This window comes from Balaenoptera acutorostrata, chromosome X (assembly GCF_949987535.1).
Source record: "Balaenoptera acutorostrata chromosome X, mBalAcu1.1, whole genome shotgun sequence".
NCBI classification, from domain to species: Eukaryota; Metazoa; Chordata; class Mammalia; order Artiodactyla; family Balaenopteridae; genus Balaenoptera; species Balaenoptera acutorostrata.
In genome coordinates this window covers 28,777,876-28,796,754 of record NC_080085.1, presented here as the reverse complement: position 1 = coordinate 28,796,754, position 18,879 = coordinate 28,777,876, and the positions used below count along the sequence as shown (strand labels likewise).

Genomic DNA, 18,879 nt, shown 5'->3' with positions numbered 1-18,879 from the left:
GTCAAACTGCAAAAGGGCTTTTTCCACCCAAAGATGGCATTTCTCATAATTTCCTAAAAGACACTAGGTAAAATCACCTACATCCCTGCTGTAATAGTGACCCATTTAGCAGGAGCTCAGTAACATTTGTGATTAATACATGAAGGAATTCCTTTTATGAATTGCTAAGCTCACTCATGTGCAACAGATGACACCTACATTACAAATAGCCCTTTGCGTGGTAGCTGATAAGTTCATTTAGCATTAATTACCTTAATTTTGTATATTTTTTATTTTGAAAAAGAAAAACAAATAGAAAAGCATATATTAGAATTGAAGAAACAGTGATTGTCTTTTGTATAGAAATTATTTTATACCATCTTTTAACCTCATTTATTCCCCTGCTTATTTGATAGCCAAAGCAAAAGCAAAATGTGTATATGTGTGTGTGTGTGTATTTATATATATTTTGAGTAGACCAGGACCTGAGAGTATGGAGGAAAGGCAGCCATAAGAGTTATTTCTGTATACTACAAATATAGAAATGCACCTTGAGAACATACAGGACTAAGGATATATGCTGGCCTCATAGAGACCATCTTCCTGTCGTTTACTTGGACCACTTTTCTTACTCTCTGTGCATATATTTCATTTGCCTCTTTGCAAAAGGTCTCCCTCCACTTCTTGTCATTGCTGCTCCCCAGTGATTTTGTCTTACTATGGCTTTGTCTTGCTGTGGTAAAGACATCCGCTCCATTTCCAATGACTTCTCAGCTGGGGTATTACCATAGTCTCTGTATCTCTCAGTTAAACTTCTTGAGAGAGTATCTGTTTGGCTCAGACTTATCCACCAGGAAGGTCCAACAGCTGTATGTGGGCGAGGGAGGGATGGGGGCAGAGTCAGGGAAGTGCAAGATGGTCATGTGGTCCGCCATGACACGTCACAAGAAAGGGTGTAGGTAGAACTGACAGTAAAGTTTATACTAGGATCAGTTTTCCATCAACTCTCTACGTAATTTCTAATATTAAATGTGCTTATTTTCAGGTTTGAAAATCAAGTCTTAGGAAGTGCTGGTGCTCTCTTAGGGGATTTTAATAGTATCTCTTTAATTTACTTCTAACTGAAATTAAGCATTTTTTCAATTATGAGTGTGAGCAACAAACCCCAGCAGTATCAGTAGTTCCTGTGACTTTGCCAGCAGTCCCAGATGAAATTCTGACAGATAATTTTATATCACATTCTAGTCATTGAATATAATTCAAAACACTAGTGGTGCTAATCACTACTTTGAAATTATCCTAAAGGTCTGTTGCTAGATCATTGTAGTTATACATGTTACGAAAGAAAACATGTATTACTATCTCACAAATTTTAAAAATATATTTTGTATATTTTATTTAAGTATAATTGTTTTTAATTTTAAATCCATTGCATTTAATTTTATCCTTTTAAAAACATTATTATGAGAAAGGATACTTAAGTTTCACCAGATGCCAAACAGGTTTGTGGCACCAAAAATTTGAAAGTACCTGCAGTAGAAATACAAGAGTGCAATAATTGCTGAATTTTCTGAAAGCAGTTGCTTAGCCACATAGCACAGGGAGATCAGCTCGGTGCTTTGTGACCGCCTGGAGTGGTGGGATGGGGAGGGTGGGAGGGAGACGCAAGAGGGAGGAGATATGGGGATATATGTATATGTATAGCTGATTCACTTTGTTATAGAGCAGAAACTAGCACACCATTGTAAAGCAATTATATTCCAATAAAGATGTTAAAAAAATAAAATAAAATAAAAATAAAAATATGGTAAATAAATAAATAAAAGCAGTTGCTTATTTGTGGATGGGTTTTCTGAGATCTACCTTTAGCCAATACATATACAAATTAAGTAAATATGAATATGTTTAGATGGACAGTATGTATGTTTATTATTAAATATGTGCAATCATAAATAAATAAGTCAGTCATGTTTATGTATGCATACATATTCATATATACCCAGTAAGGAAACTTCAGTGTATATGGTATGATTTTCATCATTCCTAAAGACATGGTTGAAAGTTTAAACCCTTGAAAAATCTTACCATAGTAACTGGACGCATAGCCATTTCAAAAGCTTTAAGTCTTAAGACGACAGTACTCGAAGCTCAAATGCTGTTCTTTTCACAGGCTACTCAGAAAGAGATTGAGAAACAGAAGGTTCACCTAAAGAGCATTACAGAGCTAGGAGAGGCCTTGAAAGCAGTTTTGGGCAAGAAGGAGACCCTGGTGGAAGATAAACTGAGTCTTCTGAATAGTAACTGGATAGCTGTCACTTCCCGGGCAGAAGAGTGGTTAAACCTTTTGTTGGTAAGAGAAGAGGCTGGAAGATTTTCAGCCCCTCTCCATCACGAGAAAGAAATTATATAAGCTTTAAATAATAGTATTTGTGTTAGCAAATTCTTCAATTCCACATAAATGTTGGCCCTTATCTCAATATCTATTTCTATAGTGTAATATATTTTTTGCATGTTTGTATTATATTCTATATGGAGATTGCACCTAAAAGTAATTTGAATGATACTACATTTTTGTCTTTTAAAATTGTACAAAGTAGGACAAATATTTTAAAATATTGTCTAACTAATACTATGTCATGGTATGCCTCTAAAATTAAGGAATACCAGAAACACATGGAAACCTTTGACCAGAATGTGGATCACATCACAAACTGGATCATTCAGGCTGATACACTTTTGGATGAATCTGAGAAAAAGAAACCACAGCAAAAAGAAGACGTGCTTAAGGTAGCAAATAAACTATTATGAAAAGTAATTTTCACACTGTGCAACAGTTATATCAATCATCTTTGTCCTAAAAGATACAAAGGACTTCTTAATAAGAGTGAAAAAAGTCTTCCTCTCTTCCTTCCCCTCCTCCTTCCTTCCTTTCCTTTCTCCTTTAATGCCTTCTTTCCTTCCCTCCCTACTTCTTTAATTCAAATGGGAGTTCATGACTTTGAAGAGCCCTGTAATCTGGATATCTGTCCATATCGACCTCTCAGCTAATTACACGCAACTTAAAATCTGATGAGAAAAGGATTCCCGGATTTATTTTGGTGTTATATTGCAAATTCATGCCCATTTTAATAGTAATACTATATTCTTGTACCTAACACAAAGATTAGTTTCTCAGCATCGTTCACAGACCATCTGAGTAAACAACGGGAGTCCAATCTATGGACATTTTGCCTATGCGATGTCTAAATCTTAGTAATTAGTAACAATACTGAGCTTATATAAAAAATTTTTCATTCTTAACTATATGTAAACTAAACATGGCTTCGTGTTCTCTCTTTTTTGTATTGAAACCGATTATTAGGACATCCTAAGCTGTCTTTCTCAATGGCAACTTAGTCTTTACTTTAAAAAAAAAAATGGTTCCTGTAAAAGGATATGAGGGGTATAATGTGCAAATGTAACTTACTGATGCTATAATATCTCTATTTGATGACAGTTTTTTCAGTTAAATAGGAAGAACTGCATGTGAAGAAGTCTCATATAAATTAAACAATGCCTTACTTTGTTTTGTTGAAATTTTCAATAATTTTGACTAGTGGGTTACTATTTAAAGAATGCTTTAAAATTGTAGTTTCTGTCTATACAATTCATTTGTTTATTTTTTATGAAATTGATATTTTCTAAGGATTACAATTCCTTTTTAATGAAAAACTGTAAATGTATTTCAGGCTGTCCCCCAGACATATTTACCCTATTGTCTGTACCTTATTTTGCTCTTCCTTCTCCTTTGATGTGTAGGTAAGGGATGTTCCTTCAGGGTCTTTGGAAAAATAGGAACTGAGTTATTTCACTTACAGCCTCTCCAACCCCTTGAGTCAGACAGAGCTTTCCTCAATCCCTCTGTCTGTGACACAGAATTCCTATCTGTTAGAAAATCCATTTTTTCCATGGCAATCGATATGATAAAGAAAAAGGGAACTTGTAAGTACTCGGAAGGAATAGAAAATTGTTCTTCAGCTACCTTCCTTCCTGAGCACATATTCAGGTTGTTCCACAGCTTTGAAATTCAGGAAAGATAAAATAAGACTAAATATAAAATACTACGATTGTTGCCAGCAACATAGAAAAGTTGTTTTCCATAGAAAAGGAAAACATCCCTTGTCCTTCTTCAGACTAAGGAAATACTTTGAATAAACATAGATCAAATGTAAGCAAGAACAGTGACCTATTTTCCTGAGGTCACACACATTCTCACTCTACTCCTATTTTATGGAAGTTGGCTTTTTACTCCCTCCATTTTCTCTCCATGTGCTCTTCCTCTTTCTCTCTCTTTCTCTCCCCCTCTCCCTCGCTCTTTCTTTTGCTTTCTCACTCTTTCGCTCTCTTTCAACTTCCATTTAATTACTAACTTTAAGCCCTGTCTCTTGCTCACGGAATATAGCGTTTAAAGGCTGAAATGAATGACATACGCCCAAAGGTGGACTCCACCCGTGACCAAGCAGCAAACTTGATGGCAAACCGCGGCGACCACTGCAGGAAAGTAATAGAGCCCAAAATCTCAGAGCTCAACCATCGATTTGCAGCCATTTCTCACAGAATTAAGACTGGAAAGGTAGGAAGATCTGCTCCAAGGTGGAAACTAGTGATAAATGATCTCTTGCGAAGGTTGCGCAGTACCCTGAAGGGGGCAGGCGACCCTCACAGCAAGGTTTTCAAAAGGAAAATGAAGGCCAAAATGTATTTGAGGAAATTTTACCATTGAATCTCATGGGCGATCAATCTCTCTCCCTTTTTCCCTCCCTACCCTCTCTCTGTCATTTTGTTTTCCATGGCACAGCTCGTCTAGAACTGCATTCTGCACTGGTTTACATATGTACTTTCAGGGGTAACCTGCAGCACAGTAACAAATAGCATGCTGCAGGCCAACAGCAGCAACAACAAAAAAGCACAAAAGACATACATCTAAAGAAAGCACTACCGACATATTTTGCCAAATATAATATTGCTTGTGTGTGATATGGAAGAAATATCCAAAATGAGGTCTTGTACATCTCCTGCATGATCTAGGGTTTCTGTACATTTTTACTGGTTGTGCACATGTGTGTATGTGTGTGTATTTTAACTTGCTCTTGCTAGTTGCCGATACTTACTGTGATAAAATCCGTTAGATTATAATGACATGCAAGCCATGAGGACAAATAATTGCAAAGCTTATATATCCTAATTTTTGTAATTTTATATGTCTATTTATACTTATTGTATTTAATGAAGAACCAGGGTATATGGAACTTCTGCATGATAACCCTTTATATTTGTGTAACATTTAATGAAGGCAAAAATCTTATCTAATAGATAGCTTGCAAAAATATATAAACACAGTATTATCGAATTCGAACTCTTTGGGGAGTATCAAAATGCAAGGAATTACCTCCCAAATTTATAAAAAGTAGTTTGACACATTTTTCAATATATATGATATGCTTTCAAATACAAAAATGTATGTAAAAGAAATATATGTGTTTACATATACAGATAATTGCTAGAAATAATCTTAAATGAGAATAACATTATTGAAATATTTGTGAGAAAATGCGATATGTCAGGTAAGTTTTGATTCCTGCAAAAATAGGAGAATACATTTGAAAAATTATTTTGGTAATTATGGACACCCAGTAATAGCATGGTTTACATCTTCTAAGGCATTACTTTGTATCACTGTTATATATAATAGTACATATATAAAGGAATTCCTAAAATATATGGAAATGTGATATGAATTTTAAATATTTTATTGCATGTGAAACATAGTTACTCTTCAAAACTCGCCTTCCCAAAGCAAAAAGGTATTAGCTTACCTTAATTTGTTGCTCTTGTTTGTAATAGTTAACTAATTAGTTCTACTCATTTATATATTAAGTAAGTGATTCTCACCTGAAAAACATCTGACAGATTCTAAAATTTTATTTTTAGTCCGTAGTTGTTTTTTGTAAGAATTTACTCTGCTGTTTAAACAGACAGTTGTTTTCACTTCTGGAGGTATCATTAAATGGGTAATATCTAAACAACCAAAAGTTATTTTAGTCATCTGAAAGATGAATGCTAATACTTCATTACTGAGTTTTGTGTTCTTCCCATTATACTTTTTAATAAATCACTGAGCTAGAGTATATTTAAGAGTAAACAGGGTATTCTTTTCTTGATTTTTTTCAATGGTAGATTGAGATACATTATGTCACAAGACTGTGACTTGTAGGTATTGAAAAATGAGTAGAAGTCGTCCTGCACCGTAGAAACTGACAAACATAGCATGGCCAAGAGAAGTTTGTGAATTGTCATTCTATATTCTGTACGAATGTGTCAGTATACTTCCAGATATCATGCATCAGGTGAGCCATTTGATGTGTTTCTTTTATTACCCATACTGAAGAAAAGCATAAAAGATTTTAAATCAATATTTCAACTATACATTAATTGACGACAGTCACATTTTTACTTTTCAAAGCATTCCTTTTTTCTCTAAATTCATAGAGATGACTGAATGCAATAGTTGACCCCATTTGGGGGCTTTGAAGAGATAATTAAGCTCTATCATCATGATGAAACAGAAAATATGGAGTTAAAGCATACCTGACATTTTGCTTGTTTATTCCTTGCATTAACTAATGGTATTGAGTGTCCATTGTGCTAGTGAGTATGGGAATATGACAGGATGTTAAAGATACTTGCTTAAAAATATATGTCTACAAACACAAGTTTAAGTACTTATTGCAATCATATAATATGCTTAACACTAGTACATCTTCATGGAGATGTACAGTTAATGATGAGGTGGTCCCAGCAATCACATAGTGTGGTAGGAAGAACAATAGACATAGAAGATTGAATTCTGAACTTTGTCAGTATTAGGCAGAACATGTGATCTCTCTGCAATTCCATTTTCAGTGTTTATAAGATATGGGAGTTGAACTAGATAAGTAGCTTTTAAAAGGAAAACTATCCCACCCCGCAAAGGAGTTATTATTTAGAACCGAGTGTATAAAATGGATAAGAATAGACTTATTGGATGGGGGAATTTCTGCCCTTTTATCTTTCTGCTTCCTCTGATGAGGTTCAGGAGGTACAAGTTATGTGCATAGAACATGGTGTAAAATTTCTGGGTTGGATTAGTTAAAATTAGGACTAATTAGTTGTATTAGTCCCTGATAACTCTAAAATTTGTCTAATAATCTTTTGTTGATGCAATGAGGAATTTAATGACTTGTATGTGTGTTTGCTTATGGAGTAGGGTAATTTTGGCAGTGCTGGAATTCTCAGGGATAGGCTTTGATCTCAAAGTCAAGTTCCTATTAGAGTAAGGCTTATGGAAGGTAAGATTGGTTTGGAATATGACATTCTTAAGGTTGAGTTTATGGGTGGTTTTCACTTAGGAGAAAAACTTGGGAGAAAATCTACAGTGATAAACAAAAGTAGATTGGGGGTGAATATGCATAGAACTCAGTTTAAGAACTAATTTCAGGATCCTTTCAAAGGTCAACTAGAAAGGGCAAATGAGTAGAGCAAAAATTTATCCTGAGAACTCACTGATAATGTCTGGATTCACTATTTGGTGAATATGAAGTCTTTGTGTCCTGCAAGGACTGTCCATGACAAGAAATTCCAAAATCCAGAAAGCAATGTACATTGGGTTCCTCGGTTTAGATTGGCTGAGAACTTGTCCATTGGATGCAGTTCTCAGCAGTGGTAATTTTAACTATCAGTGAGGAGCAGTGTGGCGAGAGGAAAAAAGTTCTTAACTTCAAGCCACAATACTTTGAGTGTGATCTTGGATTTGACCCTTTACCTCACAGAATCTCATTTCCATCCAGAAAAGCAATAAGATTATGCCTGCCTTATCTTAACCTCAAGATTGTGGTGAGGATCAAATGACCTAAGATATGTAAAAGCATACATTGAAAAAATCTATAAATTATTATAATTATATAAAATGGTGAAAATAATGTCAATAATTATTTTTATCATTATATATATTAGACTTAATGGCCAAATTTTGAGGGTTAAGATGGAAATTGATGGGGAAAAGAAATGGAGGAATAGCTGATTTCTCTTTCTGGTCTCTGCTGGAATGGGCAGGGACCAAGAAGATGTGTTTTTGCTATTTCCATTGCAAGGACCAGCCTTATAGATTATTGAGTGGACCAATTTAAGAACTGGAAAGTTCTGCTTGTCCCAAATAGGGCCCATAAAATACATGAAATTCTATCTCTTCTCATTTCATTTAGGTTAATCTTATGGCTTTGAGAAAGCTTAATCTCTCCTAATATGTATGAAATCAATTTGAGAAAATGGCAGTTTTGATGGGGAGGGTCAGAGTTATAAAAATGAATCAGCCATAATTTCAGAACCCTGGGTAAAGTTGATGGAATCATTGGGGAAAGACACCACAACTCAACTCTTTCTGATTTAGGGCATCTGAACATGGTGGCATAGCATGGTGGTGGTTGGGGGGGGGGATACTATCAGCAAAAGAAAGTGGCAGGAGACAGAAGCATAGAAAGGGAAATAGGAAGGCAAAAGTAAACAGACTACTTAGTCTTGTTGCTTATGGCACTTATACCCATCTCCATCTTCTGAAAAGCCAAGTTGGAGAGGAGAGTCAGCAATTTGGGAGAGATGATATTTGAGGCAAATCTTCAAGAATTAATGAAGGAAGGGTTGGAGAAAGGGAGGAATATGAATGAGCTCTTACCAACCATGCACTTTCAGGTCACAGTGTTTGGTACTGTGGTACCTAAATTGCTAGGTAAGATGTGGATTCAAGGAGCTTATTGTTTAATAGTGGAGCAAGATATATTAATGGATACTGGGCTGACAATGAGTGTATGCTGAGTCGATTTAGCAGCCACTCCAGCAACCTAGAGGAGGTAACAATTCAGTATAAACCTATGACAAAACCTCAGGAGTGTATAGTGTGTTCGATGGAGGGTAAGTTCAGTTTGCTCATGGAATATAGAGCACAGAGCATGGAGCTTAGTGTGGATAAGACTGAAAAGGATGATGAGACATAGTGTGGGGAGAGATCATGACAACCAGACTAATAATTTATGCTTAATTCAATACTCAATGAGGAGTTCTTGATTTTTTTTTTCATGCACTGCTGAAAGATTAGCCCTGCAGTGGTTGTGAAGAGAATTCAACTGAATAATGACAGGAAGTAGGGAAACCAATTAGGAAGCTATCACAATAGTCTAGATGAGAAACAGTGAGTAGCTCAAATAAAGGGGTATCTGTGGGAATGGAGAGGAAGTGACAGTCTACAGCAGTGACTCTCTAACCTTTGTGTATTTGGAGGAACTGTTAAAACACAAATTGCCCTCCCCTCCCCCACCCCTTGCCTGAAGACTAAGACTCAGTAGGCCTTGGGTAGGCCTGATAATTTGCATGGCTAACAGGTTTTCGGGTGATATTGATGCCAATGATCTAGAGACCATACTCTGAGAACCACTGGTCTAGAGACATTGAGAACTAGCCTAGAGTTAAATTATTATATATGAGGGCCAAGAAGGTGATAAACTGAAAACTGACTCAGGATTCAATACTAATTGAGTCCAAAAGGCTGCCTATGAGTCTCAGAATAAAATTTGCGTCAAGATATATTCGTCACATTGTAATACTTAGCTTTAAAAGCATGTTGAGACAATAGACCTTAGCTATATCCTATCAATATAGGCAACTACTTTATAACAAAATACTATGAAACATACACATAATTTGCTTAGTTAGATTGTGTTCTCTTCTAGAGATTTAGAAATATTTCACTTTCTATGGAACTAAAATGTTACATTATTGCCCGTGCAATTGGTACTAACCAAAAGAAAGGTGAACTTGTTTTCTGTGTCTTCATTCTTTATTAAGATTTATGTGCCGTTGGATATTATATACAATATGTTCCTTAATTTCTATATGGGCCTTAAATTTGCTTTCGAAATCCGTGTAGCAGTATGTGTACGTGTGTGTGTGTATATATATGTGTGTGTGTATATATCAATATATATGTGTGTGTGTATAATTACAACATGGGATTTGAACGGTCTGCCATCATATATGTAAATATTCATAATTTTATTGCTGTAATATTTATAAAATGTCAAGATTTTGATCTCCAATCAGTCCAATCAGTGTTAGCAGGTGTAAAAGTAATCATTCTTTGGATCAGAGACTTCCATATATATATATATACACACACAGAGATATATATGTATATATATATATAATATATATATACATATATATGTATATATAACATATATATATATATATATATATATATATATATATATATATATATATATATGGCTATGAGAGAGCCAGTGAGTTTTTCATTTATGTACGATATATCAGGAGAAAATACATGGTTGGGTCTAATTTTATCTTAAGTAGTGGCTTTAGATGTGAAAAGTAATATATAAATAATTTAAGGATAGTATAGACAGATATTGTGACTTTCCCAAGCATCACTGGGAAATAAGTAATCCATCTAATGAATGTCACCTAGGATGTCAAAATAAGATTCATTGGATTTGAGAATTTTAATTGAAACCTAATTTTCAATAATCAACATTATCAATACAAATATATTGATCTTTTTCCCCTTTCATAGTCTATTTCTAATTTAACACCTTCTCTGACAGAAGAGAGCATGGTCTGTTAGCTGGTATAGTTACTTTTATTATATAAATATATTTTTAGTAAACTTTTCTACAAAGAAATTATTTAAAAGTCATAGATGAAAACTTAGGTAAAGATCTATAGGCATCACATGATTTGTAGAGTATTACATATGTAATAATCACAGCTAAAATCCTCAAGTAATAGTAACAGATTAATACCCAAACTTTGTGTTACTCTACCTGCTAATTTTATTTCACTGAAATAAGTAAGTTAACCTAGCAACAGAATTTCTATATTAACAACATTTTTGCACGTTTATAATTTTCTATCCCTATAACAGGTTAGTTCTGTTGGAACTTTGATAACGCATTACTTTTGTAATTATTTACAGTGTTTCCAAAGTAGATGTTAATTGAGTTTGGTGCGCAGTGTCATTTGCTAGAACTAACTGGGTCTTATTAACATGACATTTAAAGTGATTAAAGCTATTTGGTGATTTCTGATCATGATCTTTTAAAAAGGAAAATGATTCCTCCGATCAGTCAACAGATGTAAAAGTAATCATTCCTTGGACTGGAACTTTCAGATATTTGTAGCGGGCTGTGAGAGAGCCAGTGAGTTGCCCAGGTTCTCACAGTTAGGTAGCCTGGTTAGAAAACATTAGATCCTAATCCATTGCTTTGTCCACTCCAACATGCTGACTCTCAGCATACTTTGTTATATCTCTATTTGTATCATCAGATATTTATTGTTGGTCTATTCTGTGTTAATATAAGCATGTCCAGTTTCACTTAAAACATAACGATTTCAGTACTTCTTTGTATTAAAAATAACTATAATTAAACAAAAACCAGAAATGAGAGAGGGAGATAGGAAGAAAAAAGATAAGAAAAAAATAGAAAGTTGTCCAAAATGTTAAATGTTTTAATTCATCTGTCTCCCCCATATATTTTATAGTTAAATCCTTTCTTCTTCTATTTCAGTTGCTACCGCTAAACTCACGTAATCATGAGGCAGAAAAATATTCCAAGTTATTCTCAATAAAAAGTAGAAAGTGGGATGATTATTGAACCACCAACATATCTTAACCAATCAGTGTATTTTGTATCCAATTCTGAAAAGTGTGACCATAAAATTAATCTCATCATTTCAAAACCAACAGAGACGTACTGGGTAATGTCTCTTAATCAGCCTTACAAATTTGGGAAGTTACCACAGTTTCGCATTTTTATCCTCACAGCATCAAAGATAAGCCAATACCTTACCTAATATCAAAGAGTGCAGCCAATGAAATGTCACTTATCCAAGTCAATTTGTTTTATCTTTAAAATTATTTCTTATGTCCCTTGGAGCTTGCTCTTTTGAATTTAAAATAAGTGAATGAATAAATCTATAAAGTACTTTATCTGATTATCTTTGTTTTAGATAGGTCTTTTCAATACACTTATTTCTCTTTGTAAGTTTTCTTTCCTCTCCAGATATTTTGATTTGAAATAACTCTTCATTTCATATCTTTTCTGTATTATAGGATGTTACTGGTCCTTGAAACTTTATTCATTTTGGTTTCCATGAATTATTCTTATTTAATTTTTTCTATACCAATATTGTAATGATTAATAAATTTTCAAAGCTGCAGAATGGAGAGAGGAGACTGATTTGAAGCAATTTTAAACCAGTCTGTAGCATTTGGAATATTAATTTTCAATTTAGATTTTAGTGTGATTTGAATATAGTGACCATTTATCATGATTACTGAGATTACATAGTCCATATTAACAAATGTTTACTTTGCTGTCTGTGTAAACACAGTCATTATTATGTTAGTGTATCTATGCCCATTAGAGTAATATTTAACCAAAAGAAAGCTTACATTTTAAAAATGATAAAGTGTATCTGAGTAATTTTGAATGCTTCCAACTTACAATGAATCAATTTGTAATTGATTTTGCTTTTTTCAGTCTGTTGTTGTTTGTTAGCTTGTTATATAAGTCACCTTTAATGCTAAAACTTTAACAAAGCCTTAAATTTCATTAATCTTAAATCATGCAGCAAAGCACAATTATTAGCTGTTAAGCAGTCTGAAACCACATTAAAAAATCAAGGAAAACAAAGTGTTGTCTTTCTCAGTTTCTCTGTCTCTTCTTTCTTTTGTGTCCGTTTATCTATCTGATTATTAAACTTGCCTATGTTTTACTTTATTTGTATTTTGTATGACTTCACAGTCATGCTAAAGCTCTTAAGATGAAAAGGTAAGTAAAAATTAAATTGTATAAAACCTATGCCTGGTTTATACTTTATCCTGCAATATTATAACTTTTTTTGATTATTTTCTATGTATTTTAAGACCTATATTGTGTGCACTGTCTAGCGTGTGATTTAATTGTGATTCTAGTTCTTCTTTGGTCATATATTTTCTTTAAAGTCAATAGAAGTAATGTATGCAAAAGTTAAGATGATTTATCCACCATTGATTTCAGTTTCTTCAAATAGTTTGTCATAATTCTGAATCAAAGAGGCAGGCATTATATACTTTATATGGCTTAAACTTGGAGGATTCAAGAGTGAGCTATTAAATTATGGATGTTTGCTTACTATTCATTTCTTTTTTAAAATTTCATAAACATTACAAATTACAAAGACAACGAAGACCAAAGAATGACATGTAAAACTTTTATTGGTCAGAAAAGTCATGACCTAATGGTGAGCCAGTGAACTCTTAAGGAAAAGCAATGAAAATTTCCCAACTCCTTGAAGAATATTAATCACATGGATGTCAAATGGCTGGTCTGATCCTGCCAATAGAATAGCCTAAATAACTGAGTTGAATAGTTATGGTTATTTTGGTTATAAAATTAGTTACTGGTTAATTTGATTTATTGGATGTTCTAAAATTAGTAATTGATATAATAAACACGTTTTATGTTTAAAACATGAGTTCCTTTTGCTATGGAAAATACAGAGTAGTATAAGATGTATTCCCAACTTCAGGGATTAAAAATCTACTGGGGAGACAAAATATAAACCCTTGAAAGTAAAACAATATTACATTCAAATATGTAATAGATACTGCAACACAACCTAGGATTATACATAAATGAGGAATAGAGACTCCCAATACAACATCTCAGACCCATTCCCATAAATTTTCCTATCCCCAGAGGGCTTTCTGAAAATTCCTCTGTGAAAACATCTGGGTGCAAGTGAATGAGATGGACATTATAAGAATTATCTAAATCCACTAAAATTTCCTAAATAAAGCATCAGCATTTTGACTCCTATTAGTAAGACATTACTCCTTTGACATATTTCATACTAATAATGAACTATTGGTTCTTTTCAATGTCGTCGTCATAATAGTTGCTATTGATCTGTACTGTCCAATAAGGTAGCCATAGACTACATATGGCTATTGAATATTTACAGTGTGGCTACTCCAAATTAAGATGTGCCGTAAGTGTAAAACACAGTGGGTTTTGAAATCTTCGTATGAAAAAATGAAAGTAAAATATCTTATTAATAATTTCATATTGATTATAGGTTTATATAATAATATTTTGGACATATTTGGAAAATAAAATATAACTAAATCCATCTGATTATTTTTTCTTTTTAGTATGGCAACTAGAACATTGAAAATTACATATATGACTTGCATAATATTTCTATATAGCTGCATAGCTACAGTAAACAAAGCCCTTTGAATTCAGAGGAGAGAATTTACTGTAAATTGATAAAATTTTAGGGAAGTATTCATGCAAAAAGTGTCTAATTTCTAACATATACGCTAATACATCATCATCCTACCTGTGCTTATGTACTTTCAGCAATGAGAAACTCACTACTTTAAAATTTAGTGCTTTAAAAAGAAAAAAAAACATTTGCAACACTAATTAGTTGTTCCTATATTAAACTAAAATTCAGACTCCAAGTAATTTCTACCCATTGACCCTAGTTATTCACTTTGGAACCACACAGAATAATTAAAATCCCTAATCTGCATAACGGTCTTATTTTTAACAAATGCATAGTAGTCTTTGATCAGGAAATCTGGACCCTACACATACTACTAATGAAATCTAAGTTTGCATTATCTTGCTTGAATAATTCATCACTTTGTACTAGTGTTTCCTAAAATCTATTCGTATCTGCTTATATTATTTTTGTACCTAGTGGTATCATGTTCTTGCTAACATTTGGCCAGCAATTAATATGTATCCACATATGAAGTGCTGATTACTCCAGTCTCTTCAATTTTATTTATTTATTTATTTTTCAGTCTCTTCAATTTTATACAGTGGAAATTGTGTTATTTAAAATTCCAGATCATTCAAGATTTCCTTGAAATGTTTATTCTGCTATTCTACGATTAGTCATGTATTCACTTAGTTTTTCAGGAAATGTTCATTTATGAGTGCCTACTATGTACCAGGAATGACTCTAGGTTGAACAAGACAGACAAATTACTCATTTTCATGGGATGTTCGTGAAACTCATCCCTTTCAATATGTGTGTTTTTGCATACTTTTTGGTCTCCAAATAATTCCTGATGAGAATACTGCACAGGGCAGAACAAGTGCAAAGCCCTTTGGCATCCTCCTTGAGACCACTCTCTACATTGATGCAGATTAATTAAGTTTTGTTGTTAAAGAATGATACAACTTTACCAAACTGGAGTGTCATTTTCTCCATGTTCACCATTAGAATTTCATGATTTTGTCAAATAAGTTGTTAAAATAAAAATGCCATGTCAACAAGCATTTATTTTATCCTTCATAAACCATATGTTTTCAAAAGAGGAAGGTCTTGACCCGAGCCAATGGATGGGCACAAATTTGAGGAGAAACAATAAGACCAATATTTATTGAGCATTTATTATATACCAAACAACATTCTAACATACTTGATCCTCATAAAAGCTCTATGAGGTAGATATTCTTCTTATCCTCATGTTACACATAAAGAAACTGAGGCTCAAAGAGTAGAAATAACTTGCCCAAGATCCCTCAGCTGGTAAATGGTGGAGCCCAGATCCAATCTAGGCATTCTCATGCAGGAGTTTTAGGCTCTTCACCAAAAGGTTAAAAACATTCTAAGCCTTGAGGGAGAGATACTAAGAGTTTGTAAGAAAGATTGTATTAGGACCACTTAAATAAGGCTAGAAAGGTCCTTGGGACAAGATTAGGGGAAGCCTTGACTATCATGCTGGAGTTTGGACTTTATTTGACTTGTACTTCTTGAGCAGAGAAATAACATAATGAAAGCCATGGTTTTGGAATATACTGACCTGATTACAGTGCATAGGATAGAACTGGTGAGGTGGGAAGGATTATAGCCCTGTAAGAAGGTTATTGCCTTAGCTCTTGTGTGAGGACTAGGAGAGATGGTATCTCTGGGAAAAGAAAGCAAGTGAATCATGGTGAATGAATTGGCAAGTATTTGGTATTTATTAGACATTAGAGTGAAGTGCTGAAAAATAGCATGACTCATGTTTTAAGCATGGATGACTCAGAAAAAAAATGGTCTTGTATTTACAGAACTAGGAAAGTTGATGTTGCAGGCAGTTTGGGGGAAGATAATAAGCTCATTTCTAGACATGTTGAACTTCAAGTGAGAAATCAGGTGGCTACTGAGAGTCTAGATTGGAATTCAAAAGTGAGGTCACAGCTAAAGAGGAATATTTGACAGATATTATGAAAGTTATAGTTAAGTTTTGGGAGATAGTACAATTTATTAGGGAAGGAGTATTGAGAGAGAGGTACGGACGCCCAAGTTTTGAGCCTTTGAAACTACTATATTTGAGTATGTGGAGGACGGATGAGCTAGAGAGGAAGCAAGTGTAGGAGTAAAACAGATAAATCTGCCTGCAAATGGACCCATGTTATTTTGACCTCCAAGTACTCAAAAAGTTATTTTAAATATTATTTATCTTCGTATGTTCACAAAATCATATAGAACAATGCAGTTGCTCTTATTAAATGTTAGGAAATGTGCACAACAATTCAGTAACATAAATACCATCGAATTAATATTGTGTAATTATGATTCTAAAGGCTGTTACTCTTACATTGTACGATATATGATTTTAAAGTATAGAAGTACGTTAATAATACAGAGATTGAAACAACATTTACGTGCATATCTATAATACTAGCAATCTGTGCTGGTTCAAGAACATATTATGATATTTCATATTTCAAATGTTCATTAGGATTTTAAAACTAGTATTGAAAATAAGTCCCTTTAAAAAGAGTCTATAAATCCTTTCTGGCATGTGTAGAAGTACCCAGAAGATAAGTGTTTATTCATGTTTCTTGTGTAAAAGTACCTAGAAGATAAGTGTTTATTCATGTTTCTTCCTGTGAAAATTATGTTCTCACGAATAGCATTTGATGGTTCACTTCTTCATTAGTAACTAAATACCTTTAGATATTTGATTTTTCCTTGACACTTATCCCTATTGTCCTCTAGGAGATGCTGTCTAATAAATAAAGAGTAAGACTATGACTAGGAATGTGTTGGGGAAGAGTGGGTGGGGACCAAACTTGATGAATGCGTCATACTGGCATTAAGACAGTGGGTGGTTCCTGAATTGGTTTTACAAGTGGAAAATGTTTAGCTCTGTAAGAAAATAAGATTTCTATTTATCACCTGTGAGTTTTCAAAAACTATCAGACATAAAATATTTTCTAGTGTTTTAATGCAAAGAAATTGAATGCAGGGTATAGATAATAGAATAAACATTTATGTTATTAACTGTTTAAACTTTAAATCTTGCCTATTCTTTTGAATATATATTTGATTTTCAATGTATTTTCATTAGCCACTCCTCTTCAAGTGGTTTCTTTAGAAAAACAAGGGATTTTAAAGTTTTTTGAGACTATGGTCATTATGAATTTCAAAGTCAAAGAAACTGTGATGTTTGTAAGTTTGGAAAACATATATTCAGATTTTTCATTTGAGATATTCAGGGTTCATTCTTTTGAATTTTTTTGTGCTACCAAATAAAGGATGCCTAAGGCAAACAAATGACATTTTTTTGTCTTATGGGAGCATGCCTGTCAATTCTGCCATGCTAAAAATGTCATTTAAAATATCTAAGCAGATTGCGGTGTAGTTTTTCTGAGGATAAGGAGACAATTCTGCATTTCCAACTGATGTTACTGTTATTTGATGAATGAGGCAATTTCTGATGAGAGGTATTTACCCAGATGGTATTTATATCAGAATATTTAAAATAAGATCAAATTCAACTTTAGGATATTAGCAATTAGACCAGCCAGATATATGGAAATTGACTTTTGTTGAAAAACCAGAATGATGAATTGCATTATCTTGTATGTATGTTTGGCTCTGATGATGTTAAATGTCTTCATTTGAATCCCCAGGTACTTTCCCAGTTGTATTTCAACACTTTCATAAAATATAATATGGAAACATAATGCATGTCATTATTTTAGCAACAAGAGGTTGAACAAATGTATTTTTTGTCTTATATTTCTAATAAAAAGTAATTTTGATTTAAGTTAGCACTATCTTTTTTTTTAGGCCTCCATTCCTTTGAAGGAATTGGAGCAGTTTAACTCAGATATACAAAAATTGCTTGAACCACTGGAGGCTGAAATTCAGCAGGGGGTGAATCTGAAAGAGGAAGACTTCAATAAAGATATGGTAAATTGGTTGTGATAAAAGTGTGAATGAACTAGGAATGAAAATGAATAAATATTTGGAAAGAAATTAGATAACGCAAGTCTCCAACTAAATGCTCAGAGCATACCTTGCACATTTTGTGATTCTAATGATTTATTACAAGAGCAAAGTATTCTTGTTGAACTGTCATTATGAATGCCAAATTACTATGGTATGGACATACAGGAGCACTTACAGATTCTAATAAATAGCCCAGCAATTTTGCTTTGACCTGTGCTCAAAGGACAAAATGTAATGGGTGAAAAGAGTCAAATCAGAAAAAAAACTAGAAACTTAATAAAAAACACAACCATCATAGATGACTGATATTTTATGTCAATCCTATTTTTGGTAGTATAACATTTATTTTGGAGAAGGGACGATTACACATGATATAAACATTGTTTATTAAAGCTTACCACAAGGTGGTTTTACAAAAAAGTTGAACAAGTAGTGTAGTATATATCTAAAATATGTATAAATTCATGCTGCTTATTTCATGGGAATAAAAAAAGTATAACCATGTGGGCTATTCCCAGAGTCATA

At 33.4% G+C, this 18,879-nt stretch overlaps 1 protein-coding gene across 1 annotated transcript in view; it reads left to right on the top strand.

The window, feature by feature from the left end:
* DMD (dystrophin) overlaps positions 1 to 18,879 on the top strand; it is a 2,123,648-nt gene that overhangs the window by 855,359 nt on the left and 1,249,410 nt on the right. Inside the window, exons 35-38 of the mRNA XM_057539128.1 lie at positions 2,150 to 2,329; positions 2,638 to 2,766; positions 4,421 to 4,591; positions 18,193 to 18,315. Of these exons, the coding sequence (XP_057395111.1) occupies positions 2,150 to 2,329; positions 2,638 to 2,766; positions 4,421 to 4,591; positions 18,193 to 18,315 (603 nt within the window). The remainder of the gene's footprint in view (positions 1 to 2,149; positions 2,330 to 2,637; positions 2,767 to 4,420; positions 4,592 to 18,192; positions 18,316 to 18,879) is intronic.